Below are 25,716 nucleotides of genomic sequence, written 5' to 3'. Positions count from 1 at the left end.
CGGGTAGGAGGGATTTAGTGATATCTGGGAAGATAAATAATGGCAATATACCTATACAATAAAGACTTGTCCATGCTTCGGATTCATGTTATCCAATGCAAAATAAAGTGATTCCCTCACTAACATCCATTATGTATTCAATTACTACTACTGAGTACTAGGCCACCCAAACAATCAGCCTTTGCATTTCATTTTTCCCTCCCCTCTGCCTTCCCCCACCAACAACATAGAAACAGTATACACCTACTAATAATACAACGCCTTCTGCCACCACGTACACCTCTCATTATCCTCAAAATCCGCCACGAGTCCCACCGCATCCGTGAAAAAATCCAACAACATCCGTCCCCCCTCCCCAAAACTCGGAAATTCCACCAACCCCTCCCCATTCGGATCCCCCCTTATCACAAAATTCGTAAAATAATCCTGCATGATCAGCGCTAGAGTGTCGTTGATGACAGCCGTCGCGGGGCCTTCGTAGAACGTGTACGGAACATCCTGCCCGTGCAGCGCGGGCGGGACGCTGAAATCGTACGCATAAGCGGAAGTATTGAAGGCGCGAGAAAGGTACTCGGCGTTGCAGGCAAACAGCGCTTCGGAGACGATGTAGTCCGCGCGAGAGATCTCGTCCGTGTAGCCGTGCGAGCCGTCGAAGATGGGCGGGTAGAGGACGTCGAGGATGTACGAGGTTGCGTTGGTGGCGGCAGCGTCGGGGAAGGAGACTAGGATTACGTTTTCGGTGAAGGCGGTTTCGTTGCCCGGGGGGAGGAAGGGGGATGTGAATTCGAGGCCTTCGTCGTCGTTGTGGCCAACGAGGAGGGTGAGGTTGTGGTCGTAGCCGCCGGAGAGGAGGAGTTTGCCGGGCAGGTCGGGCGCGAAGGATCCGTCGACCACGGGGTCTGAGGGTGTTAGTTTGAGTGCGAAAAGGGGAGGGAGGGAGGGAGGGAGGGTTACTGAATGTAAAATCTCCAAACGGAGCTTCGCCGACGAGGATCGCGTTCGCGAGCTGGAGTTGTTCTGTGGGCGCAGCACGTGCTTCAGTGAGGTTTGTCAGGTTTCCTCTCGTGAGGAATTTCTGGTAGATACGTTCAGGTCGGACGGTGCCGGGGACGGGCAAGAAAGCACCGCTTTGGATGATAGCTTGGCTGAATGGGGAAGGTCCTTTGAGACCACCATACGCCGTCACTTGGTGGATGGTGCTTCCTCCTCCGGCTGATTCGCCCATGACGGTGACTCGGTTGGGATCACCGCCAAAGAGGTGGATGTTTTTTTGTACCCATTCGAGTGCCATTCTTTGGTCGAGCAGACCGTTATTTGCTGTTCCTCCTTCGGATGAGAAGGTGGGGCCTGATAGAAAACCCTGTGATTTTGTTAGTGATCGATGCTGTGAGAGAGGAGTTTCAGCTTACGAAGAGTCCTAACCGGTAATTGATGGCGATATATATAGCACCAGTCTTTCCGTGTGCTTGGCTTGCTGCAACAAGGCCTGCACCTGAGCCGTACTGCGTTTTCCACCCTAAGGTGTATCCTCCACCATGAATCCACAGCAACCTATCTGGTTAGTATGAGAATTATAAGCCTTCGGGTAGTTACTTACACTGGAGCTCCTGATCCGGTGCCTCTATTATCAAATATTGTCTTTGGAACTAAAATGTCTAGCAAGAGACAGTCTTCACTAGTTCCAGGCAGAGGAGTTGGAAGGGTCGTGACATATGGAATTGTATATCCAGCTGATTGATTGATAACACCAATGCCGTTGGTGAGCCAATCGGTCACAATAGGAGTCCATAACGGGATGCCTTGCGGGCACAGAGCAAATCTTGATCCATCATCTACAGGAGGTTTCGCTGGGACATTTGGTACAGTTGGAGGAGAGAACCGAAGATTCCCCACGGGAGGATTGGCGTAAGGAATATTCGAAAAATTGTAGAAATTTCCTGTGGTCTAGATAAAATTTAGCAGCTGTGAAACACTCAAGACAGTGCACACACGTTCAGCCAACCTTGATGAATTTGATATCCCAAATTCACTTGAGCAGTCGTGACATGTGGAAGGGCCCATGTTGACGCATATTGGGCACAGAGCAAGGCAAGATACAATAGGAAGGCCATGGTGAGTAGATACGCTCCCAGATCTATCAAGTCAGGGAAAAAAACCTTATCTTGAACCTTGTTCTCCCCAGAGAGTCTCACCTCGTTTGGAGCAAATGAGAGCTCTTATAGAACCAGATCTAGTAACGACTTCCTGATGACGATCCCCGCTGACCGTTGCTGCTGACTTTTCTGGATGTCTCGGTGCATTCTGCTGCGGCACAAGCTGATGTCCCAGCTTCTTCAACGAGCATAGCCCGAACCAGGCATCCCAGAAACCTTGGTGCTCCACGACATGAGGGGTTTGCTTGCGGTCGTCAAGACCTTGCGGGGACTTCTCTGCAGGACACGGACTTGGACTCGGACTCGGACTCGCATCATGTCGTCGTCGTCCATCGACGCACGGTTTCCTCCTATTGCACATCGCATCCTGGGCTGGGATCTCTGCGGGGATATTTCCATTGGGACGGGACTCGCCCATGGCCCTCAATCCAAGCTCGGTCTGCTCCGAATTTGGCTAAACGATTGCCAATTTCTGTAAGGCGAAGTGATCGCCTCGACGGTACGGTGCTTTGATACTTTGGTCGGATGGTAGTCTACTGTACTGTATGTCGTGAGTGACTATTTTTTTGCAATGCAAGCCACCCCCACCACAGGGCTTGTATGGCTTCGGTAAGCGATGGAGTGGCTCACTTTGAATCTTCCTACTGTAGCAGCAAACCTTCTGTGAACAGCACCAGCAGCAGCACGTCGTCAGGCGTTACTCAGCTCTGACTTGACATGTACAGTACTTACGAAGTACTGTACATGATGTGGTAGGACAGCGAGCCGGGCCCCAATAGGAAGAGTCCCCACGATCGGTGAGGTTGATCTCCCCAGAGGCACCTCACCAAGTTGAGATGAACACGGTCAATCCCTGTCGACGATTTCTTGGTGGGACGAAGTAACGTGATGTGGTGGTGTTCCTCATTAGGCTGATGCCGCGGTGCTTCGGCCCCCTCGGTCGGCATTCGAAGTTTCTGGAGTTGCCTGAACGATGGATCCTCCCCCCCTCCCCCCGTATTCCAATGCACCTACAGGGAGTCCTGGACTCACTGTGGCCCAGGTTTGCGGGGTTCCCCACGAATGGCAACACTGTTTCCCCCCCGCCCCGCCTTGGCTCACTGCAACTCGCCTCCCGCATTCTGTCCATACCAATACATTATAGCAATCAGCTGGGGAACAGCTCCAGGATACTGGAGAGGAGAGCTCGCTGAATGGCCGTGCGCGAGCAGAACATCGAGAAATCGTGTCACCAGCTGATTGCCAAGCAACTATCAATTATCAATTTAGATTGATGGGATCCAGATTCTTGGAAGACCGACCTGCTCGAATGAGAAGCAACCTTGGCAATCATGAGTCCACCGAGGTGACCAGGGAGGAGACCGCTTCCGATCTTTTCATACATATGCTCCATGCTCTCTTCTCAAGTGAGAACCAGCTGATTACAATCTCTTGCCTGCCAAGCAAAACTCGGTTTGTCTTTTTCAATACATCTCGCATTGTCTAGGATCGGTTGCGTAAGGTTACAACGACGACATCATGGCCGAGAAAATTATGCCTCATGAAGATCACGATGATTTGGAGAAGCCCTCTCTCGATGAACATGTCGAGCATACGGGTGAGGCTCTGTGGACCGACCCGAGGATAACTACCTTCACGGTCGAGGAGCAGAAGAAGATCGTATGGCGCATCGACATTCGTCTCGTTCTCACCTTGGGCTTCCTTTACATGATTAGTTTGATGGACAGGACGAATCTGGGTGCTGCCAATATCGCAGGGTAAGTCAATTGTTCACAGTATTCGTAAAGCTGTCAACTGATGACTGATTCTCTTCTAGAATGGCAACGGAGCTGAAGATGAACGATAAGAACAATGCCTACACTGTTGTCTCTGTTGTCTTCTTCCTACCCTACGCCTTCTTCCAACCCGTGGCCACCGTGGTCATCCGTGAGATCGGCCCACGCAGATTCCTAGCTGCTATTGTCCTATTCTGGGGAGCAACGATGATTGTAAATATCCCGTCTCCCTTTGAGTTCTTTACTGACATCCCCAGGGATTTGGTTTCGTGAAGAACTGGCAAACCATGGCTGGCCTTCGAGTCATCCTCGGTGCGCTCGAAGCTGGATTCTATCCAGGTTGCATTTATCTCCTCAGCACATGGTATCCCCGTTACCAGCTCCAGAAACGCAATGCTGTCTTCTACCTGATTGGAAGCATGGCATCAGCGTTCGCTGGTATCCTAGCATATGGCCTCATGCAACTGAACGGTCGAGCCGGTTTGACCGGCTGGAGATGGATCTTCATCGTAAGAGCAAACCCGCAATCACACACAAGTCTCGAAGCTCACCATGATATCTTAGATCGAAGGAGTCCTAACCTGCGTCCTCGGAATCTTCTCCTACATCATGATAGTCGATTTCCCCGAGCTCTCCCCCACCTCCTGGAACTTCCTCAACGAGAAAGAAGCCGACTTCGTCGTCGCCCGCATCGAGCACGACCGCGCCGACATCCAAGTCGAGCCCTTCCACCTCGGCACCTACCTGCGCAACGGCCTCGACTGGAAGATCTGGGGCTTCTCGATGCTCTATGTCTTGACGACCACTAATTCATACGCTATTGCCTATTTCCTCCCCATCATTCTTAGAGATGGCATGGGCTTCGACATCGCCAAGGCGCAGTGTCTCGTTGCGCCTCCTTATGTGGCGGCTGCGATTGTGATGTTCGTTCAAGCGTATTATGGCGATAAATGGCACCTCCGCGGCCCTATCATCGTCTTTAACGCTGCTATGGGTACCTCCCTCCCATCCACTCCCTCCCTTTCCCCTCTCCTCCCCCTTTAAACACCAAACTAATCCCCCCTTTTCCAGGAATCCTCGGCCTCGGCCTCCTCGGCTACACACACAACCAAGCCCTCCGCTACTTCGGCGTCTTCCTCGCCACAACCGCCTGCAACGCCAACTGCCCCGCCCTCGTAACCTACCAAGCGAACAACGTGCGCGGACAATGGAAGCGCGCCCTGACATCCGCGACGCTGATCGGCGGCGGCGCCATCGGGGGTATTATCGGGACGACGGTGTTCAGAGCGAAGGATGCGCCCGGGTATAAGCCGGGGATCTTGACGTGTTTGATTGCGAATGCGTTGATTATTGTTATTACGGCGGCGTTGACGCTGAAATTTTGGAGGGCGAATAACAGGGTGAGAGCCGGGGGGAAGATGATTGAGGGGCAGGCGGGGTTTTTGTATACTTATTGATCAGGGGGGATGTATGGTGGTGGCGGGGGTGGGAGGTTGGGAGATGGATTTTTGGGTTGCGGGATATGTGTGAGCAGAGTGATGGGAGTGGAGAGAATGGATCAGTTTTCTTGACAACAGATTCTGTTTGATGTATATTCAGATGTGAAAAATGCAGATCTGAAGTCCAACCAAAGAGTTAGGAGTCGCTGAGTGACCTAAGTGTAGGCCCCATTCACTTAGGATAGATCTATTCGGACCTAGAGGTAACCAAGACTCTAATTCCAGGAGGAATTAGTGAACATTAAAAACCTTTAAAATACAAACTAGTGAAGAGATGGATAACAAGAAGTTGCGAGCAATATATCCCTGCACCACCCCTCAAACAAGGAAAATAGAAGTTCAGATGTCACAAAAGCAAAGAAGTCTCCGAAATCAAGCGTGCGTGCGTGCGCGATATCGTCTACTCTTCCAAGTCTTCCATTCCCCAGCTCTCGCCCCCTATCCATCTCGCTTCCGAAATCTCGCTTACCACCCCACCTCAATCTTCACCACTTCGGAACCACACCAGCGATGTGTCGACTGAAGCTTCTCGGCACATCCTCTACGTTCTGGATATCGATAAATGATTTTTTTGGGTAAGCAGGAGGTGAAGTGGACGAAGTTCAGGGGGTGAAACGTGGATTGAGCGGATTACTGGATGGGATTTAAAGTTAAGGTTTATGTCCACAAGCGGGTGGGACGATCGTTGTGCGGTGGAGTGAGTGAGGTGTGTCAATTTCCCCACTATGGGTCTGAGGTTTATATCAATATCTACGCAAGTTGTCTTCACAGACACACGCATGCATTCATGTTGACAACACCGCATCGCCAATAATCAACGACAACCCTCACCCTCACCCTCCACAATCAAAATGGCAACCAGCATCCAAGACTTCAAACTAGCATCCACAGCCGCCGGATTCGGGATCCTCTCTGCACCTGGAACGCCATCCAACAAACCAGAGCGCTTCGACGTCCGCCGAGAAGTGTCTTCACCGTCATGATGTGGGGGAGAAATTCTGGCGAATCTGACTGATGATTGGGATTGTTGGGTGGTTGTTTCTGGATGAGGTGTTGGGATCTAGGTATGTAGCTTCTTCGTCTTCAGAGGAAAAAGAAAAAAAAAGGGAAAAAGAGATCTCTTGGTTCTCAGTTAACTGACTCTTCTTAGTGTACCTGTGTTATTCAGTTTGTTGTTTTTGTGGGTCTTCGAGGTGCAGCTTTTGTTGCAGATTATTAGTATTAATCGGATTGCGGTGGTGTTGGATAATCGCGAGTTGATCAGAAGACTGGAAGGTAAGTCAGTAATTCCCATTGAAGATCCGAGAAACCAGGTCAAGACTAATATCAGTAGTGGGGTACCGCATTCACCATGTAAATCCCGCTGTCAACTTGAATATCGGCATCGCTAACATGGTTATCAAGTACACTGATCAATATAGCGGTATTCATCATTTGGATCCCAGCACATCTCGTCCCTCCGCCAATTCCACTGTGAGCACTCTCCTCTAATGCCCCTATTCATCTGTGACTCACAAAACTAACAGATTCGTCACCATCAACAAATACTGGGACCGCACATCCAAGCTCCTCATCCTCCTCGTCGTCGACGCCTCACTCAACTACTTCTTCCTCCGCACCGTCTCGTGCACCACCACCGCCTCACCAAATACACGACACTAGTCCACTTCAATGCCCGACTTATGGTGCTCTCCGTTTCCATGGACGTGCGTCCCCTTTTCCCTCCCTCCAAAAAATCTACCAAACCCCCCCCCTGACAAACAACCCAGCTCCTCCTCATCCTCCTAACATCCCCCCCAAAACCAAATCGTCTACATCCAATTCCACCCCGTAACCTAACCTACATGGTAAAGCTGAAACATCGAACGCTCGATGGCCTCACTCACTCATCACCTGGATCGCGAAATCGACCCGTCCTGGAACGAAACCCTAAAATTAAATATATATCCGTACCAGATCGAGATCCCGAGTCGAATGCTAGTTCACATTTTTAATCTTGGGGGGGTAGTTTCGACGAGTACACTTGTACCGCCATCCCCGGTCCCGAAGACGCCTTTGCAGAGCGGGTTTGGGGAGAGGTGTTTGAGTCCTACGAAAGGGAAGGGGGGGTGAGGAGGGAAAGTGGAGAGGGTGGGAGGAGAGAGAGGAGGGGGAGGAGGAAGTGGAGGTTCGAGTTGATGGTGTGAAGGAGTGGGGGAGAGAGAGAGGAGGGAGAGGAAATAAAGGGAGTGTTGGGAATAATTCGATGGGAGGAGGCGACGAGAGAGATGAGTCTAGATGAGACAGGGGTTGATAGTGATCCTGTGCCAGCGACGCCCAAGATCTGTTGGAAGAGAACTGGAGATGTGAATACGAATGAAGAATTTTGAGCCTGATTGGCGTTTTGGTTTTCTGTGGCGTTGACTTGGGGTTATGAAACTGTTGCTGGTTGAGTAGGCGTTTGGTTTGGTGCTATGTCCACAGCGCGGGCGCCAGCGATAGATGACAAATTTACTTCTTTGCCAGTGGTGTGAGACTTGATGAAGTATCAGAGATGTCCTTTCCAGAAGGTCTAACTGACCCTCAGATCCCGAGAAGTGAATGGCTCCGTACAAAACCGTCGAAGGATACTTCATTGCAACCACAACCGGAACAAGTCATGATAAAGGGTATCTATTTCATTATTCTCAAAGCAGAATTTCTGTCCCGTTCTACATAGGACCTTGTCTCTTTCGCTGAAGTGCGATCGACTGCGAGATATCGTCTTCTGGAAACTGTTCAAGAAACTGATCCTCTAGTCGTTTCGCTTTCTCCGAATTAGCCTGCTTGCTTTCATCATACAATGCCCTCAACTTCAACATCAGCTCCTTCTCATGCTGGGAGTTCTTATCCTTCTGCGCCCTCAAATCATCCAGAGCCTTTTGATACATCGCTTCCGCCTGGGGGTATTTCTTCTGGGTCTGGTATGTCATTCCCAGATTGACCCGCAACTCCAATAACACCGGATTAGACGTTCCTGTGACTTTCCGCTGTAGAGCCAGGACACTCTCATATATCTTCTCCGCTGCTTCAAACTTCCGTAAGAAGCATTTCATCTGTGCCGAAAACAATAAAAGCTTAGTCGTCTCCGGGTGCTCATTACCGAGCCGCTTTTCGGTAGTATTTAATGCCTGCTGCAAGAATCCTTCCGCTCGCTCGTACCTACCTTGTAATTGCAACGCTTTTGCAAGCTTCTGTTGGATCTTGGCCACTGCCGGATAATCCAGACCAAATTCGTTAACGTATGACACCAGTACACGGCGATACAACGCTTCTGCTTCTTCATAATTCCCGTCCGCCAAGAGACACGAAGCAAATTGCTCCAGCAGAAGCAATGTTCGAATATCCTCGGAGCCCCAAACTTCCTCGAAGCGTGGTAAGATCGAATAGTAGCGTTCCTCGGCCTCTTCAAAACGATTCTGGATCTTGTAAAGCGAGGCAAGACTTGCCGAGATTTTCAACTCTAGATTTGCGATTTTGTTACAATCTCCAGGAGCTTTTGTTGTGCGTGTGGCAGCTACGATATGGTCTGTGGCTTTCTTGTACTGCTTTTCTGCTTTGTCGAGGCGCTTCTGCTGAATATAGACAAACCCCAACTTCATCCGTAGCCTAGCAGCTTCGATTTGAGAACTTGGTCGCTCAGTTTCCGCTTCAACACTCTTCAATGAGAATTTGTAGAATTTTCTCGCGTACTGATGGAATCCTTGATATCGGCAAACATCAGCAAGGACAGACCACTTCACGTCAATCTTCGGGTCACCATTGACCATGTCCAGATGCTCAAGACATTCTTGAAGGTGGGGAAGAAAGCTCTCAAGGCCGATCAGATCCGAGGGCGGCCTTTTCGACGATTGAATAGCAAGCGCAAGGGCTTGAAAGGCTCTCTCGGCCATTAGTCCCTGAGCGACAGGATTGGGTAGTCGCTTTTGTGCCCAATGATGCACTAGGGGGTGGATGGAAATACAATTAGTCGTCTCGTTGATATTGACACGTTGGTGAAGAACATTGAGGTTGAATTCGGCTGAGGAAGTCTCCATCATGGGGAAGAGAAGTTCTGGACTGTCGCGCCCTGAAATCCATGACATAGCATCATCTTCTGATTTTCGTGGTGTGGTACACGACTGGCGTGTAATTAGAGACCGATGAGCAAGGTCTTTGAGTGTGTGTTCTAGCTGTCGATCGGAGGCTTCCTCCGGATCGTATGTTGTGATGACTTGCCTGAGTAACGATACTGGGACATCATCCTTCGCGTAGAAAGAACACAACGTGAGAAGATCCAATGCCGCTGGGTTAGAAGATTCTAAGTCTTGGAATTGATGCTCCCAGTCTGCATAAGTGAGGACTGTTGGTTCATGAAGACCTTTCCATTGTTTCTTTGAGACATGCTCATTAGCGGTGAGGATCTCATCAACGTGTGTGTCGTTGTAGCCATTCCATAATTCAGGTGGCCATTTATTGCCAGAAGTTTCGGTCACATGGAGGTAAGTTGGAAGAGTGAGAGACAGTGTATTGATGAAGGTTGCAGCCTGAGAAATTGACATCGGCAAGTGGTTGCAACCATCGACCACTCTTTCGAGGGCGGAGTCATCTAGCCATAGAGTTAATTTGACAGGGTAGATAGGTTGCGACGGAAGAAACAAACCTTCGTCAGGATCAGAATCACGAATCAGCTTCGGAGTTAACAGACTCAGAAGTAGTAATTTACCCTCTCCTTTGGTCATGTTATCCAATAGAACGTCCTGATACCCATGTTTCTCAACGTAACCCTCCAATCGAGTAACAATAAGAATGTGTCCAGAGACGGGGGTAGGGAAGAAATCTGCCAGTATGGTAACATCAGATTCGTCGATATTGTCGAGAACCATCAGCCATTTGTTATTGCACACTTGGCTGAACCACATATTTATAGCATCTATCAGCGGCGTTCCAGCAATCTGTTCGAATCCATCTTCCCGGGTCTTGTCGTCGATTAGGTCGCTGAGACCAAGATGGCGATACACAGAATCAAGCGAATCGGACGTTCCCATTTGAGTCGCATAATGGTCTACCAAGGCCTTTGCGAATACAGCATAGCTTGATTGGATAGAATGAACGCTACTGGCATTGATCCAGAATATGGTTGAAAAAGAAGTATCATTCCGTCGGCAGCATTCGAGTGCCAAGCGAGTCTTTCCACATCCTTGGGGACCATGAAGAACGACGATTCTCTGGTCAGGCTCTTCTTGGGAAATTTTATCGAACAGTTCTGATAGTTTTTCCTGGCGTCCGACGAAAGTATTACTATGGCGTGTTGTTGATTTTGGCACAACGCCTATGTTGAAGTTGTCACGGAATGTGTCGGATGTTGGGGATTGCGCTGTGCAGATTCTTAGCAAGTATTGATGAGACAAAAATCCCTGGCTGCTTACCTTTTTCATCTTCGCGCTGTATGGCAGAATGCCGGTTCTCCAGAGACGAGGTAGTGCAGAGACTACTGACGGTCTCAAGCACATCTCGAGGAAACTCGGCACTCTTTTGGCTTGATGAAGAGTCTGTCTCTGAGGAACTGGAGGTTCTTGTCCTCTTTATGCTGAATCTATTACTTGGCCGCCTCCCAGGTGAGCGTGTAGTGGTAGGAGGAGGAGTAGGAGGATCGCAGTGCTATAGATGCGTTAGCAAAAAGCTATTCAATGGAAGAGTGGGTAACTCACCACAATCTGGACGAACACATCCTTACACAGACCTTGAAATTCTTCGTTTTGCAGCTTGTAAAGTTTCTCGCCAACAATTCCCAAGTTTGCAGGTTTCAACGAATGCTCGCTGTGAGTAGGACTGAGAAGTACAGCACCCAGTGTCGACTGCTTGATCCCAATACTGATCGTATTCATGCCCGGTTCTTCGATTCCAGCTTCGCATGACTTCAAGAGAGCTTTCTTGACAAGCATGCCTCCCAAGCTATGTGCTATAAACACAATAGGCCTTTTCCCGATGTCTGCCTCCGACCGCACCGTCGCGAGTTCTTCCAATAAACAGTTCGTGTGGCTTTCCAACGCATCTTCAACTCTGTAACCCGAGCTGTATGCTCTTGTATCATAGCTCCAACTTAGTATTCTTGCGTTCGGGTTTCTGTGCGACAGTTCGCTCGTTGAGAAGGCGTCCTGCACCTGCGATGCATTGCGACCGCCACTGAGTCCATGCACGTATACTATACTATGCGGCTGTTAGCAGATAGTTCTTCGCATGGAGTATCGTATGCCAACATACTCTACATTTGGGCCATTTCCCGGTTCAACGACCTGGATAAGTCCCGGTCGCACATTCGGAACACTGCTGTCGCCCTTCGTGGCCTTCTCTATCCGCTTGTATTTCCAGCTAATCTTCTTCTGTATGGTGTTCAAAAGGGGCATTTCAGTGATTGTCTCTCAACCGATCATCCTGTTGGACGTGTGGCGATCGTTGCCTTGAGACCCTAACGTTCCTGTTGCAAAGGCTTTGAGGATTAAATTCATAGCAGACAACTGTGAGCGAAAAGAAACAAGTCAGAGGTGGCGTGGCTTTGCCTCTGACGTCCGGGAAACCATTCATTGTTTGCGAACAATCCTCGTACGGTGCCTCGTACAGCTGACCTGTTCTGCTCCCGCGCACAATGTTAGTTAGGCTGACTTGGCCAGAGCCAATGGTAGAGGTGCTACAGTGGCTGTGGCTGATGAAAATAACGCCACATTTCACGGTTCTCGCCTCCCTTCTGAAGGACGATGAAAGCCGACTTTTGTCAGTAAAAATTGTTATTGATAATTTGACATACACTATGAGAAGCCGAAGACTGATATTTACTAATTCTTTCTGTAGAGGTCGGAATAGATGAGGAATTTACAGAAAAGCGATCACAGGTCAGTTCCACGAATATTTCTTCCACGACAACAGCGCAGGTTTAGTAACTCGAAGAATTTTGAAGCTGCCTCTATTTTACTATTGCTGCTATTTTAAAATGCGAACAGATCAAAAGGTCTGTCGCGGAACACTGCTTCAAGTCCTAGATCTGGATATCTGTTAACGAACTTTCCGGTCAGGATATCATCTGAATCTTCTCCAATAATGATCAGAAACGGGACCTTGTAATCGTCCACCTTGAAATCATCTTGCACATTCCCTTTAGGGCCTAAGATTAGTATATTCAAGAACCGTTCAAATCTTTCCACTGCTGCTTTCAATTCTGAGGCCGCTTCTGGAGTAGGTTTTTCCTTTGGAAACAGCTTGTCGATGCCGGTCAGTTTTACGGCTGCTTTGCGCAAAGCTTTCTGCTCGAATGCCTTTTGAGGTTCTATGTAATTTTCTCGGAGCTTCTTCGAAATGGTCTTTTTCGAAATGCGATGAACATGAGCTAAAACTTCCTTCGCCTTCGCGTCGTGGTCTTCTCTTGCGGAGAAGAATATTCCTGCATCGACACGATCGAAATCTCCTAGCAATCCGGTGGAGACCCAGGAACTAAGTAGTCGGTCCACCAGCTCTGCGTTTTGCTCCACGATCGGACCTCGGAGAAGCACATTGCCAATTCTCATAAGAATCTCTTCGATTCTTAGGATGTCGACGTCCATTTCTACATCATAATCGTTGTATGACATATTCGAGCGGGCGCTTTCGTGGGATGGGGTATATGTGAAAGGATGTCCATAGACATCAAGGTGCGACGTTGAGGAGAAAGACGGTCGTTCTGATCTTTTCTGAACAAATGGTCTCTCCTCCTTTGGAACATATGCTACGGGGATAAACCAATCCTCGAGTTCTCTTGTGTGTCCTGTTCTACCTTTGCGTTCTGGTTTATCGAAGAGGTCTATTCGGGCTTTTCGAGCAGACTCTGAGAATGTCTCTCCATGGACAAGTAGATTGCGGTAGAAACTATCACAAAGAATCTCTACTGCTTGTCCATGGATGCCGAAGGACATTGCCAGAATGTGGGAAACGCCTCTCTCGGCAAAGATCCGACAGAGGTCTGCATCATCACCCTTACTCGACTTTCCCGACTCACAAGCAGTAAGGACCACAGATGAAATTTCGTGTTCGTGGAGTAGTTTTGCAATATTCGCTGCTGGCACTTTTCGTAATTTACCATTAGCGTTTGCAAAACTAAGGTAAGCATTGTGTTGCTGTTGCCTGTCTCGTTGTTAGAGACCAACAATTGGAACCTGAATTTGTGTTACTTACTGTTCGCCTTCATCAGACACTTCGCCATGTAAGTCAAAATGAATTAAATGGAAGAATCCTTGTCCATGCTCCACCTTCTTTCGGGCTAGATGATCTTCCAGCGCTTGAAAGCTTCCTGGTCTCACGACCTCCAAATGAACTGCATAATGACTACGCTCTTTGAGTAACAGCTTCTTAACTTTCATGATGGATCGATACACCATGGCCGGAGAGAGATCCTCCAAACCTGACGTGCCACGTTTGAGCCGTCTAGCAATGACAAGCAGCACATTGATCTGCTTATCCTGTCGAGTATTTCGTGGTTTCTTGACTGGTGGAGGGTCTAAAACCCGGCGAACGCTCACTTGGACAGGATCATTGCTTCGCGGAAGACCTGGCCAATACCGCCTTTGTACTCGCTCCAAGTGTTCCCAGTGTATATGGTAGATTGACGAATTGTTTGTTCGATGCGCTCCTTGCAGAATATCAATCCGAATATTGGGATGCTCAAAGGGCCCAGGCTGGGGCCAATTCAACCTGCTCATCAACTTTCCCCCATAGCCCTTGACCGTGGGAAATATTTTGTCCGCTCGATCTTCATCGTAATGGCTCGCTCGTAAACAACATCCCAAATACCAGTCACATTCTTCATGGTCTTCCCTGCTGAATGGGTCGTGGAGGCGGCACGGGCCGCGAGGCAAAATGGTGTCGACTTGGATCTTGATTTCGATACTGTCCTGTGAGAGTGAAGCTCTAGGGGTAGCCTCGCTGATCGTTATTGTATGGTAATCCTCTGCTGGCAGACTGACAGCACTCGACCCTCGGGAAAGAGACTTGAGGAAACTTTTTACCCTCATTGCCAGGCACACTTCGCAACATCTTCCACTGCAACATGTCGCAGAGAGCCGGGGCACTTCGAGGTTTTGCGGCTCTTGACCACATTCGAATCTTCGAGTTCAGCCCCCGGCCAGATGCGCTTGTGGCTTGCAGGGCAAATTTGAGGAGCCCCGCCAGCCCCTTGCTCGGGCGGTGCTGTGCAATATTGGGGGCGATGCCATGGTGACTCCTCGAGGCAGAAGGCCCAGGTCCATAAGGAAGCCTTGCCCCAGCTTCAGTCGACGTAACGTACTCGATCATATTTTCGTACAATATAACTTCGTCGTCAGCACAAAACTCACTCAAATCTGTGCCGTCCTCACATATCACTTAACCTCGCAATATCAGCCTCAGGCACAACGAATAAGCATAAGACTCGAGCCGAGCCGCCACTCAAGATGCCGAGCGAACACAGAATTCGTGGAAAGTACCACATCCTCGACTTTCCACTCCCAGGAGCTTGGGCAGACAAGTTATTGGGAAGAATTGTTTTCGACAAAGCCAATCCTATCAGCTATACGGCTCCGTCAAACGATGGACCAAATGGTTCCTCTATACCACAAAATATCGTACCGGAGATCGCCAGCGATCGAGTACCCTACAGCACACTCTCCTACCTCCTGAACGACTTCAAAGATGTGGAACAGAATCTCAAGCTCACTCACTTCTTCGAGGAAAGGGCAGCGCAAGCAACCTCTGCCACGCATATTATCACTGCCATCAATGCGGAAAGAATTGACATGAGCAATATCCCAGACAAATTGGAGATGCTATGGGCGAACGAAACCTACAAAAAGGCCGCAGAGAAGATGCTATGGCAGCAAGGACATACACAGAAGCTGGGAATGGTGACTGGAATATACGTTTCGAAATCATTGACCGTCCAAGTCGAGGACTCGAAAGACAAAGCGATCGGTGCACACATCAAAGCCCCTATCAGCGAGGCAATGGGTGACCCTACAGGCACACTGGACGTCTCAGCTGGAGCACAATACGAAGCTGGAAAGACTAGGACTGAACAATTCGACATCGACGTCCCATGTGTGTTCGCTGTTGCGTACACGGAAGTGGGGCTGCGGCCAGTTCAGCGCAAATCCGAACACAAGAAATCAAGATTCTTCCGCATCCCAGGAAGTAAGAAGCTCAAAGACGACGTTGAATACGAGATATACGTCGATACAACTCCAGGGGCAAAACTTTTTGCTGGGAGCAGTGGTAGCAGCGAAAGCGACAATGAAAGTGAAGCTGGATCCACGACAAGTACTCGTGTAGATTCATCTAAAGTTGCAGGGACAAGCGATACTGCCAACGATGAAGGTTCGGAAATTAGGTCAACTGCAAGTACGAATGTTGAGGAACCACGTCTGGTTGAAAATGCGCCTTACGTTTTCAAGTCTCCTCAAAGTGTTTTTGGGAATGCTTAGTTTTGTCGATATCTGTTGTATTTGTACTTAGCGCTCTTGCATTTAGCGTCTTTGCGGAGTTTGATTTATGATACCTCATGGGAAAAGAAATCGGTTGCAAGGATGCTTGGATATGGATATATGTTTTAGTTACAATAATGAATCACGCTCAACAGACTATTTCTTAATGGTATCACACCCCACAATTCTTGACACACACAATGGACAAGACCTATCTAGGTACCTTCGTGGAATAGGGGTTGGTGATATACGACTGATTGCATTTCGATCAAAACTCTCATACGTCAGCACACGCTTCACAAGTAAGCATCCTCTTTTTGAACTCATTATGCCAATACTATTTCGATCGCATAGAGTCTGTAGATCGGGCTGCGCTGTCTTCTTCTGGCCTAGATTTATTCCCTTGCGTCTATGTAGTTAAGATTATCTAGAACATCGCTGGGTCTTCTAGACTCTTTGCTCGAAGTGTGGAAGTTTTGTTGACGGATAACTAGTACTCGTTCAAGCAGCTCAAACAATCTTCCAAAAGTGAAACAGCTGTAACGCAGCCTGAAAAGAAGATAAATAGGCTAGGAAATATGATTATTCTATATGCTATCAATGCTAAATACAATACAATACATCATTATACAACCCCAAACACCACGCTCACTATGCTTCATAAGACATCGTCACGCTCGTAAACAAATGAAATAACACCCCTAAGACGACTGATCACCATGCACCACGTTCACAGTGACGTTGTTGGCAGTGCCGCCGTCAGTTCTCCTGTAAGGCTCATATCCAGGCCTATATCCGGTCTGCTGAATCAAGTTTCCATACTCGTCATACTGATTGAAGCCTTCATACTGGTACGCCAAACGAGCTCTACGTCGACGGATAAGCGAGGCGACCACGAGGAATATAACGAAAGCGATGACCACCGCTGCGCCAACACCGATCTTCCTCCCCAAGCTCCAGTGACTGATGGTGTTTATTACGTTTCCAGAAGAGTCTGTAGAAGTGTTTGGAAGGGAAGGATTCGTCTGGTTTGGAACACCGGCTTGAGTTGCGTTGCTGGCTACCGAAGTCGCAGTTGCTCCTCCAATTTGAGTTGCGATCGATGCGAGGAGAGATGTAGGTACAGGTTGATCGGCTGGCTCACAGAGTCCGTCAGGAAGGCCGGTCTTCGGGTTGACACCGAGTTGTCCAGGTTCGCAACAGAAGTAGCTGCCTCCCTGATCGAACATATTCCAAGATGTGTTCGCACAGCGTGGGAAGTTCGTCACCGCAACGAGACAGCTATCAGCTAGAGTAGTAGTTAGTCTCGATGCCCCATATTCGAGAGGAGATAATAGTACTGTACCTGTTGGACAACAAGCGAACGCAAAAAGACCTGATGGCCAGACACAGAATTGACCAGCGGGGCAGCATGAGGGGTTGACCTCGCCATTGTTGCACTGCACAGGAGCCTCCGCAGGGCACGTGGTGTTCAGAGCGGAAAGTGCTAAAGGCCAACCGCCTTGGTATTCTGCTCGAGGGTTGAGTTGCTGGATTGCTCGATCGGCGGCGATGAAGGCTTTGGCCCCCACAACAGCCGATACGTAGGCGACTCCCAAGGTCAAACTGATAGGATAATTGAAGAACATGATTTGGAATGCCAAGAGAAAAGATGCAATGTATGTGTGAGATAGGAAAGACTTGCACTTGCAAGGTCGAACTTATACACTTGATCTCGTCCGAAATGAGGGCTATCGTGGGCTATGCCTAGCTCAATCAGGCTGTGTGAGACAGAAGAGAATATTGATTCTGATCAAGGCTGCCAATGGAAGACTTCGTGGATATTTGGCGTCGAAGAATGGGGAGCGGCTGAGTAACGCCATTGTCGGTTCTGTAAATGCACGAGGCTCAGTTGGCAGATTTTGCGCCGCAAACTCGGTTGTCTCAGGGTCAACTTGGGCGCAAACCCACTGTCTTGGGACTTAAAGGTACCAACAGACTTCGCCTGATGAAATAATTCTCGTGATACTCGTTACGTTGGAATGATGGCGATGCAAACGTGGAGCATTGAGCGCCGGACCATTTCGTGCGGTATCGGATTTGTATCAGCTCTCGCAAAGAATGGTGGCTTCGCCCGAACACTTGCATGTCTTGCACGGCTTGAAAAACGGTACATCAGCATGTCAACCTATCTCAAGAGACATGGACAACCTTCATCAGCAACATTTTAATTGAAATGTTGGGTTTGCCGGAGATTGCGATGAGAAAGCTTGTAATTGGCAGTTTGTAACACATATTGTATGAGACATCGAGCCGATAGCCTGCAGTCATTCGGCCTCAGCCTTGTCTTGAACGTCACTTGACCCCGAGTGCATTCTGGAGATTTTATATGTTCTCGGCCTCACCGTGCCCGTCTGCCATCTCGTCTAGGACATGAGCCCAATATAGCTAATGCTGTAGTTTCGGTCCGGATATTCGCGGTAGCTTGGTGAAGCGTGCACCTCAAATGTAACCTCTGAGTGTCCGCGAAGCAAACAATATGGATATCGGGTCGTCACATAAGTTGTAAAGACTTTGGTATCAAAATCAGGGGGGCTAAGCTGTTGATGCCTAATTAGCAATATAGGTACGTTGCTGAGGGGGGTTTTAATTCTCGTTGTTTGAATAAGCTTAATTTGATAGTGCTCGGTCTGAAAAGTACTCATTTCCGCGCTAAGTGCGGCATTTCTCAGTACTTATCCCAGCCGCCCTTGCCCTTCGCTTCACAACTCAGCTTTTGCACAATCTTATAAACATCACAACATACAGATGCTATCATTGTGCAATAACCTTCAGCCAAGATATAGTTTCACCCTTCCCATTCTTCTCTTCAAATACAATCGTAAGCGCTCACATTATACTGCAAAAGGACGGCAATATGCTGGTCACTGCGTTCGAAACAGCGTGGACCGTTCCTAGCCCAACATCCGATGCCTCCGCAGCTTTATGCTCATTCTCCTTGATCAAAGCGAAGATGATGTGGTTCATATCCATCTGTGTCAAGGGTTTGTCTAACCGTCTCCAACCTTCCTTGTATGGAACACGTTCCTCCTCTACAAATCCTGTCAGCTCCTTCCAAAGACGGATTTCTCATTGGAGATTTGTGGTGCTTACGGAACAGAACCCTGAGATACTCTAGCGGAATCTTCCCATCTTTCGGACTTCCTAGAATCCCAAGAAACAACGCAGATTCTCCATAGCTCAAGATGAATTCCTTGATCCCGTACTGGAAGTCCTTCTTCGCATCTGCATGAGCCTGTTTAGATGCTGCAACTCTGCCATATCTTGCCTTGCTCACACTCGCGAAGCTCGTCTCGGTGGCATCGCCATAAGTCTTCATGACTTCTTCCCAGAGCTCGCTGTTGAAAGAATGGTTATCTCCAAATGCAATGTCGTTTCTGCTCAGCGAAACATCATGTTCGATCAGGCCGTGCTTGTCAACTTGGTCGAGGTCGAAGGAGTGAGCGGAGTGGTCGGGATTTGCGGTCACGGCAACAGAAGCAAAAACATTCGCAATGCCGGAATCCAGATTCAGGGAACTTGTGAGAGCTTCCACAGCCATCGCTTTCGTGATTTTTTTACCCGAATGAGGCAGGATATGGTGATTCGCGAGGGCATTGATCATTGGACAAGGTGAGCGCACTGAAGATTGTTAGTTTTCGGTGTTGGGGAGATTATAGGGAGTTACTTGCCATCTCCTTCGCCTGCAGGCTCCCATTTTGACCAGTCTATAGCAGGGTGACCTGCTGGGGTCTCTGAAGACATCGCGAAAAGCAACGGTGCGACGTGACTCTGGAACTTGGTGCAGGGTGAGACTGAGGAGAAGGCGGGAACCGAATGTACCAGCAGAGCACAGGAGAAGCGGGAACCAAACGTACGACCAGAGGAATGCAAAATGAATTCCTAGTTGTTGGATTAATGAGACTTTGGGCTTCATTATCTTTGAAAAGACGTCCACTTGCTTTTTACACACAGCTAGTTCACGGCGGGCTGAAGGCTGCAGAAAGCTATGTTTTCAGCTTGTGCAACTCCACGTCGCATGCATAACATCATTGGCCAGCATTCACTAGTGGAGCAGCCTTGCATAAAAATGCCCATGTACTGGTCATCGGAGTAGCAATGATTGGAGAATGTCCCGCTTCGGTCGTACTTTTGGTCTCGTAACCCGCTGTTGCAGCATGCACGACGGCGGGGTAGTCAGAAGGCGGCGTTTCTATACGCTTGACAATTTGGGCGGCCAATTAAGATTTCAGAGAAATATAAAATCAGGACTCAAAAAACAACAGTGTAATAACCCCATAAATTTAAATTTCGAAGGGGAATGTGAAGAAGTACGTGAAGTGATATTTGTACCAGATACTGTAAGCCCCACTTTGCCCCACTTTGCCCCGCTTCGTTACCCCTCTATCATTGAATTGTGACATGGGGATGTCCTTGCAGCGAGCAGCGAATTCAGTCTCTCAAACATATAGAGAATAGAACAGAGTCTATCAATCCGTAATACTATCTTTCTATGCAAACCATCCTCAAAAAACGATTTGGTATAGGAGTGAGCGGTAGGAGTGCGGGATAGATTAACAATGCATGGTGCCCTCTACTCGGTCAATATAACATCAAAGCACCTTTGCAGGAGCTTCTTTGACAAGTTCTCGACCTCGGTCCTCATACGTTACAACTTGTTCCGGCATGAATGACTCGTCGGATAGTTCAAGCTCAGCAGTGAACTCATTATCGACTGTATACTATTCAGCGTCTATTTCGTACCAATTCGAGGAAGCACTGCCAGAATTTGACCAGGAAGTCCCGAAATAAGACTTTCAACCTTTGAGCGTTGAATGATATTAGCAGCTCTTATCATCCTCGTCTGCTTCAAGAACAGGAGGCAGTTGGCACAAGCTTTGTGACTAAGTAATTTCAGGCTCGAGTTTCACTTGACTCCCACAGATGAGTTCAAAGCCTTTCAAATAAAAAGCTCAGATTTATGAATTTAAAAACATTCGATCTATATGGCTGCGCCGGACCAGTAATCAGACATTGAGTGATGCTTCGAGATCTCGTACCAGATGCGCCAGATACACAACAGCTGCTACCACTTCTCCCGACACTTCTCGAGATCGACTTGTATTCTATTGTGGGAAAAGATAAGGGAGTAGAATACTAGCGGGATCCCCTCATGGGAAGCAATATAAGTCAAGTTTGGGTTTGATTTGGATGCAAGTAAGAATGTACCAAAGTATCTCGCTTAACCCCCTTTCTAGCCGAGTCTTGCGAAGGAGGCCTCATCCCCATCTTTGATGAATATCCAAACGTGGTACTTAGAAGCTTTTTAATTCGGTGTATAGCATGCACTCGCATTTTTTCCATGACCACTTATCTCACTAATGTATCAATGATACCGGCAAGCGTAAGAGGTTGACAGGTGGCAATGGACAGGCCTCTACGCGCATTTAAGTTCATTGTTCGACTTCTATAACCTTGTGCAATCTATACACGGGGGGCTGTCATTAGAAGCGTAAGTGAGTTCTCGCTGGAAACGAGCTCGACGAAATGTAGCAAGAAATGGAAGTTTCCCTTCTTCGATGTTTGATGAACTATTGTAATACCACGGCATGGTCTACGTTTAGTTTCAATCTAAGCTTTGGAGATGCACTGAAGGCTAACGAGCTTGGAACTTTCGCTACTGGGGAGCACCGTCAAGACCAAGTTAAAAGTAAACTATAAATACAGAGTTATCTAATGATTTCTTGGTTAATGCTATGAGACAAGGCTTATTATATATATACTGGATTTTTTTTGGGGCATTTGATAAGATGTCGGATGCCGAACAATTCTTGTATTCGTGAAGCATGCTTCGCATACGTGCAACCAAAAAATCATCTCACAGATGAATTAATCCACGGACCAACTACCGAGTGGACGATCTTTTAAAAGCAAGGCAACCTCCTTTCTTTACTACTTTGCTTTCTCTTGTAAAAAAAAAGAGAGAATAGCAAAGTGTATATACCATTTTCCCTAAGTCACCCCGAATACGGCTACGATCTTGTAAAGGAGCAGAATTAGCGAGCGCTTAGCAAAAATCTTTACCTCCGTAGCGGCGAAGAAGCCTGCAAAACATCAATCAACAACAAAAATTCCAAAAAAAGAAGAGAAAATTTGCGTTCGCCGGGAATCGAACCCGGGGCCCATCGAAGTTGAAGATGTAATCTTTTGGCAACTGTTTTATGTTAGATAAGCTGAATGAGATGCTTGCGGATTGGGTGTACGAACCGATGGATTTTACCACTAAACCACAAACGCAGATGGACAACAAAGCCTTATTGGATAACATAACTATACTTTGCCAAATCAAGTGCTGACTACGCTTACTTAAGCGTCTCATTACGGCCCCACTTTTTCTCTATTGGTCGAGCCACTTTTCGGTTAGTTGTATGCTACAATACGGGAATTAGCAATGTGGTTTTTGAAATATTTATTTATTTTTATCTTTGTGAGTTTTTATTATTTTAGATATTAATTTATTATAAGCTCTAAGTTAACATAAATTCGGTCTCATTTTCAGTCCCCATTACTAGTATAAAAATATAGCAGCTCCCATTGTTTACTTAGCTTCTTGCTTCACTGCTTTTCTCTCTTCAGCCTCGCCTGTCTGACTCGATACAACCACTCCCCTTTCCCCCACGCCAAGGTCACATAGTCATCAACGCAGCTCCAAATCACACTGATACGAACGAGCGAATATGGTGCGTCTGCGTAATCTACTCAACCAACATTACCTCAGTCAGCAGGGAAATACTGCTGATGGCTTACTGTACTCCACGACCCTCGATTTCCAGGACAGTGCTGCAAGAACGCACAGATTCTATGCATTCGAATTACCATCTTGCATAATGAAACCAACGTGATGCAGCAAGGGTGATTCCAGAAGTTCTTTCCGAGGCTTTCAGGATCAAGATTAGCAATCAGCATGAGCCAATTACCCTCAGAATGTCGCATTCTTTTTTTCTCTCATCGCAGCAGTCCTTCTATGCCCCTCATCCGTGGGGATACCTACTATTCGATACAAGGTATCTTCAGCACGCGGAATGTCGGCAGCGCGTATCATCTTGTTAGATAGAAATTGAAGATCGCAGATGAGTGAGGAGGTTATGTCAGCCTGATACAGGAACAAAGGCTTAACCCGTCCCGTTGAAAATTAAGAGTAGAGATTACGGCTCGGAGGAAATGATCTTTACGTAGTGGAAGAAGAGGTTGCTTGGACAGTAGGCGGTTGGGTAGCAGATACGACAACGATTGGCTGGTGAGTACGGAAGCGATTGGCGAGCATCAAAACAATTGGCAGGCTAGCTAGAACGTGGATTGGGAATAACCGAAAATGAGTGTGATCTCAGCTGAATTACTTCATCTTTAATTGTGGAAGATTTCCCATGGTCGCTGATTTTCACGACTTTGGTAGATTGCCAAACCTGCAAGGTTGACCAAAATTGCTTATTGCTCACGTCTGAAAACTTTGAATGATGAAGCTTTTAGTAATGAACGGTCGATAGTCATTCAGCTAGAGGGTCTTTCGTTCTTATATCCAACCCATTCATCACTCCACCCTTTCAAAAGTATCTGTCCCTGCCTATGTTCATTTTGAATCATGCAGTAAACCAATTCAATCCCATTGACCATTGTACCAAAACTTTCGTGTAAGATTAACCGATAAGTACATCGGCCGAGGTCTCTGTGAATTTGGCACCCTAGAGACATCAGCTATTCTTTGGTTTTCCCCATTGGACCTGGACATCAAAAGCTTACAGTCTCTAAGGTTTCACGAACTTTATTCTTGATGAGCTGCTTAGATTCAACATCTACATCTGTCAGAAAGAGAGCGTTGGTATTTTAGATCTCAGCAGCGCCTGTGTATTCTGAAGTTTTGAAAAGGGGTTTCACCTGGAAAGGTAGCAGCTGCCGACCCAATTGCTAGAACAATAATACAAGATAAAATGTTCATGACCCTCATGATGAATGACTGGCGAATTTGTTACGGGAGAGATGTCTTTGCTTTGGAATTCCATCGTCCTCAAAATGAGAGAACATGTCGATTTATATAAAATTTTGTAATTGCTTGCATTTCATTGTTATAGAACGAGTGATGTATTGAAATCATGCCTCCTATTCCCCAATCTTTACACCGAAGCGAACCATCACTTTGTTCTATTATTGGTTGTGACTGGAACTATTCTCACACCAGAATTCGGCAAAGACGACCATTCGAGACTCCACCTGCTCAAGTGCAGATAAACTACTGACTGTGCATATCATGGACACTTCCTCAGCACATCCGGAGAGTCCTGGATTCTTCTGCTAACGAGTCGGACTGGAGCCGGCGACGATGCAGTATCACTTAATTATGATTATGTGATACAATCAAGAAGACAACATCAATATCATGATCAATCACTCGTGTACGGGACGAATGGCGCACAGAGATTGGTTCTTGCGTGCAACCTCGAGGATCCAACTTTCGAGAGTTGGTGATAAGACTTGCATGAGAAACTTTGATTACTGTACTTTCTGCCCCGTTCTTGACATACTGGCTCCCCAATTTGTGCAGAGCTGATGTAGACTTGCTTGTTTTCGCATTGCGAAATCGCGTGCGTGCATGTCTCTTCAATTGCGGCTAGCAATTGAGGAACTCATGTCCGTTCAAAATGGTTTTCATTGGCCGCTTGTATACGACACGAGTATGGTCTGATATTCAGCTGTCAATCAATCTATGGAGAAGCTTAGTGTCGTACCTAGTGAGTGTAGGTGAATAAAACCTTGATCCTGGAATCGAACCTCAAAATATCGGGCCTGAAACTTCAACGTACTCCGTTTTGAAGACAAGATATCAATGCACAATATACGGGTCGAAGAAAAACATTGAGAGATCCTCTGTAACCTCTTGAATGTTAGGCGGAATATTGAAAAGTTAGTGATCCCTTCAATGGTAGCAAAAAAAGTGATTTTTTGCGCTGTGCATGCAATGTCATGCATCCCTGGACAAGGGTTCTTGGTGCAACAGTTCCATCTTATACCTGGCTTTCAAAATGACAGCGCCGGCAAAGAAAGGGTCACCGAACAATCCGTTTCACGCTGAATATAGTTTAGATGTGCTCATGTTTGCTGAACTCAAAGCCAGAACGCCCAGAACACCTCCAATTTCAAAACGTATTCTTTCTAGATCTAAATCATTGTGATGGCTATCGAAGCCCAGTATCTGTACGAGAATTTGGAGAGGAGTAATCTCCTTGATCAACAAAGCGACGACGATGAGATCCTACAGACCTCGACTTCGAGCAAGCGAGCTATTTTTGGCGCCAGAAGAGATGTCTTCCTAATCCATACTGCTTTTACAACCTTCTATCTTCTTGGGGTCTTCGTATTATTTCGAAATCAATCTACGCAGAATATATGCCGGCCAGTACCAAGTGAGTGTTGATCTTGGAACCACGGGATCTTTTCTCTTAACGAACATGGGGACAAAAGTCCGTGCGTTCAGGGCATCAGAATCATGAATTTTATTAATTAATTAGCTGTAGACCAGCCACATCGCTTAATTAAGTCGTGTACCCAGAAGTCCTGCTGCTCAATAAGCCCATTGATCCATTCCTGAGGAATTTTGTCCCATTCTTCTAATACTGCTACAACCATTTGAACCTCAGTTGTTGGCTGCCTTAGGCGCCTATGGAGAGCTTGTTTTATTCTCCTCCAGCACTTCTCAATAGGATTCATATCAGGGCTAACTGCAGGATGGGGGAATAGAGTA

At 47.5% G+C, this 25,716-nt stretch overlaps 8 protein-coding genes and 1 non-coding gene across 9 annotated transcripts; 3 read left to right on the top strand and 6 right to left on the bottom strand.

The window, feature by feature from the left end:
• Window positions 1-246: 246 nt before the first annotated feature.
• LY89DRAFT_603489 (alpha/beta-hydrolase) lies at window positions 247-2,111 on the bottom strand (the record flags this gene model as incomplete). Its single annotated transcript, XM_018210308.1, has 5 exons — window positions 247-899; window positions 955-1,360; window positions 1,410-1,551; window positions 1,598-1,944; window positions 1,992-2,111. 5 exons carry the CDS (start codon window positions 2,109-2,111, stop codon window positions 247-249), a joined length of 1,668 nt encoding a protein of 555 aa, XP_018060693.1.
• Window positions 2,112-3,458: 1,347 nt separating this feature from the next.
• LY89DRAFT_769634 (phthalate transporter) lies at window positions 3,459-5,385 on the top strand (the record flags this gene model as incomplete). The annotated part of the gene is made up of 5 exons (XM_018221829.1): window positions 3,459-3,910; window positions 3,970-4,141; window positions 4,186-4,437; window positions 4,493-4,922; window positions 5,000-5,385. Exons 1-5 carry the CDS (start codon window positions 3,672-3,674, stop codon window positions 5,383-5,385), a joined length of 1,479 nt encoding a protein of 492 aa, XP_018060692.1. The 5' UTR covers window positions 3,459-3,671.
• A 1,056-nt stretch (window positions 5,386-6,441) lies between these two features.
• LY89DRAFT_726641 (uncharacterized protein) lies at window positions 6,442-7,089 on the top strand (the record flags this gene model as incomplete). The annotated part of the gene is made up of 4 exons (XM_018219071.1): window positions 6,442-6,491; window positions 6,578-6,702; window positions 6,849-6,900; window positions 6,954-7,089. 4 exons carry the CDS (start codon window positions 6,442-6,444, stop codon window positions 7,087-7,089), a joined length of 363 nt encoding a protein of 120 aa, XP_018060691.1.
• A 1,028-nt stretch (window positions 7,090-8,117) lies between these two features.
• LY89DRAFT_678884 (TPR-like protein) lies at window positions 8,118-11,831 on the bottom strand (the record flags this gene model as incomplete). Its single annotated transcript, XM_018213775.1, has 4 exons — window positions 8,118-10,801; window positions 10,854-11,085; window positions 11,136-11,634; window positions 11,689-11,831. The coding sequence occupies 4 exons, from the start codon at window positions 11,829-11,831 to the stop codon at window positions 8,118-8,120; spliced, it is 3,558 nt and encodes a 1,185-aa protein (XP_018060690.1).
• A 522-nt stretch (window positions 11,832-12,353) lies between these two features.
• On the bottom strand, window positions 12,354-14,752 carry LY89DRAFT_726639 (uncharacterized protein). The gene is made up of 2 exons (XM_018219070.1): window positions 13,627-14,752; window positions 12,354-13,575 (listed from the first exon to the last, which is right to left on the bottom strand). Exons 1-2 carry the CDS (start codon window positions 14,460-14,462, stop codon window positions 12,408-12,410), a joined length of 2,004 nt encoding a protein of 667 aa, XP_018060689.1. The 5' UTR covers window positions 14,463-14,752; the 3' UTR covers window positions 12,354-12,407.
• On the top strand, window positions 14,713-16,062 carry LY89DRAFT_692566 (uncharacterized protein). The gene has a single exon (XM_018216562.1). The coding sequence runs from the start codon at window positions 14,880-14,882 to the stop codon at window positions 15,903-15,905; it is 1,026 nt and encodes a 341-aa protein (XP_018060688.1). The 5' UTR covers window positions 14,713-14,879; the 3' UTR covers window positions 15,906-16,062.
• Window positions 16,063-16,606: 544 nt separating this feature from the next.
• Window positions 16,607-17,533, bottom strand: LY89DRAFT_743943 (uncharacterized protein; the record flags this gene model as incomplete). Its single annotated transcript, XM_018221000.1, has 2 exons — window positions 16,607-17,193; window positions 17,251-17,533. 2 exons carry the CDS (start codon window positions 17,531-17,533, stop codon window positions 16,607-16,609), a joined length of 870 nt encoding a protein of 289 aa, XP_018060687.1.
• A 1,006-nt stretch (window positions 17,534-18,539) lies between these two features.
• Window positions 18,540-20,057, bottom strand: LY89DRAFT_790617 (Cloroperoxidase). The gene is made up of 3 exons (XM_018223392.1): window positions 19,616-20,057; window positions 19,038-19,565; window positions 18,540-18,976 (listed from the first exon to the last, which is right to left on the bottom strand). The coding sequence occupies exons 1-3, from the start codon at window positions 19,686-19,688 to the stop codon at window positions 18,774-18,776; spliced, it is 804 nt and encodes a 267-aa protein (XP_018060686.1). The 5' UTR covers window positions 19,689-20,057; the 3' UTR covers window positions 18,540-18,773.
• Window positions 20,058-22,077: 2,020 nt separating this feature from the next.
• Window positions 22,078-22,220, bottom strand: LY89DRAFT_t93. Its single transcript has one exon. It is a non-coding gene; the product is annotated as a tRNA-Thr (tRNA).
• Between the last annotated feature and the right edge of the window lie 3,496 nt (window positions 22,221-25,716).

Source organism: Mollisia scopiformis, assembly GCF_001500285.1.
Source record: "Mollisia scopiformis unplaced genomic scaffold LY89scaffold_45, whole genome shotgun sequence".
Lineage (NCBI taxonomy): Eukaryota > Fungi > Ascomycota > Leotiomycetes > Helotiales > Mollisiaceae > Mollisia > Mollisia scopiformis.
The sequence above is the reverse complement of the archived record's forward strand: the minus strand, read 5'-3'. Positions and strand labels throughout refer to the sequence as shown.

Bases quoted from the DNA above. Each gene is read 5' to 3' on its own strand.
- LY89DRAFT_726639 (XM_018219070.1), bottom strand. From the start codon at position 14,462: ATGAGGGTAAAAAGTTTCCTCAAGTCTCTTTCCCGAGGGTCGAGTGCT. The intron at 13,576-13,626 runs GTAAGTAACACA...ACAACGAGACAG, and splicing joins GTGTCTGATGAAGGCGAACA to GCAACAGCAACACAATGCTT.
- LY89DRAFT_692566 (XM_018216562.1), top strand. From the start codon at position 14,880: ATGCCGAGCGAACACAGAATTCGTGGAAAGTACCACATCCTCGACTTT.
- LY89DRAFT_790617 (XM_018223392.1), bottom strand. From the start codon at position 19,688: ATGTCTTCAGAGACCCCAGCAGGTCACCCTGCTATAGACTGGTCAAAA. The intron at 19,566-19,615 runs GCAAGTAACTCC...AACAATCTTCAG, and splicing joins GCCTGCAGGCGAAGGAGATG to TGCGCTCACCTTGTCCAATG. The intron at 18,977-19,037 runs GTAAGCACCACA...CAGGATTTGTAG, and splicing joins GTATCTCAGGGTTCTGTTCC to AGGAGGAACGTGTTCCATAC.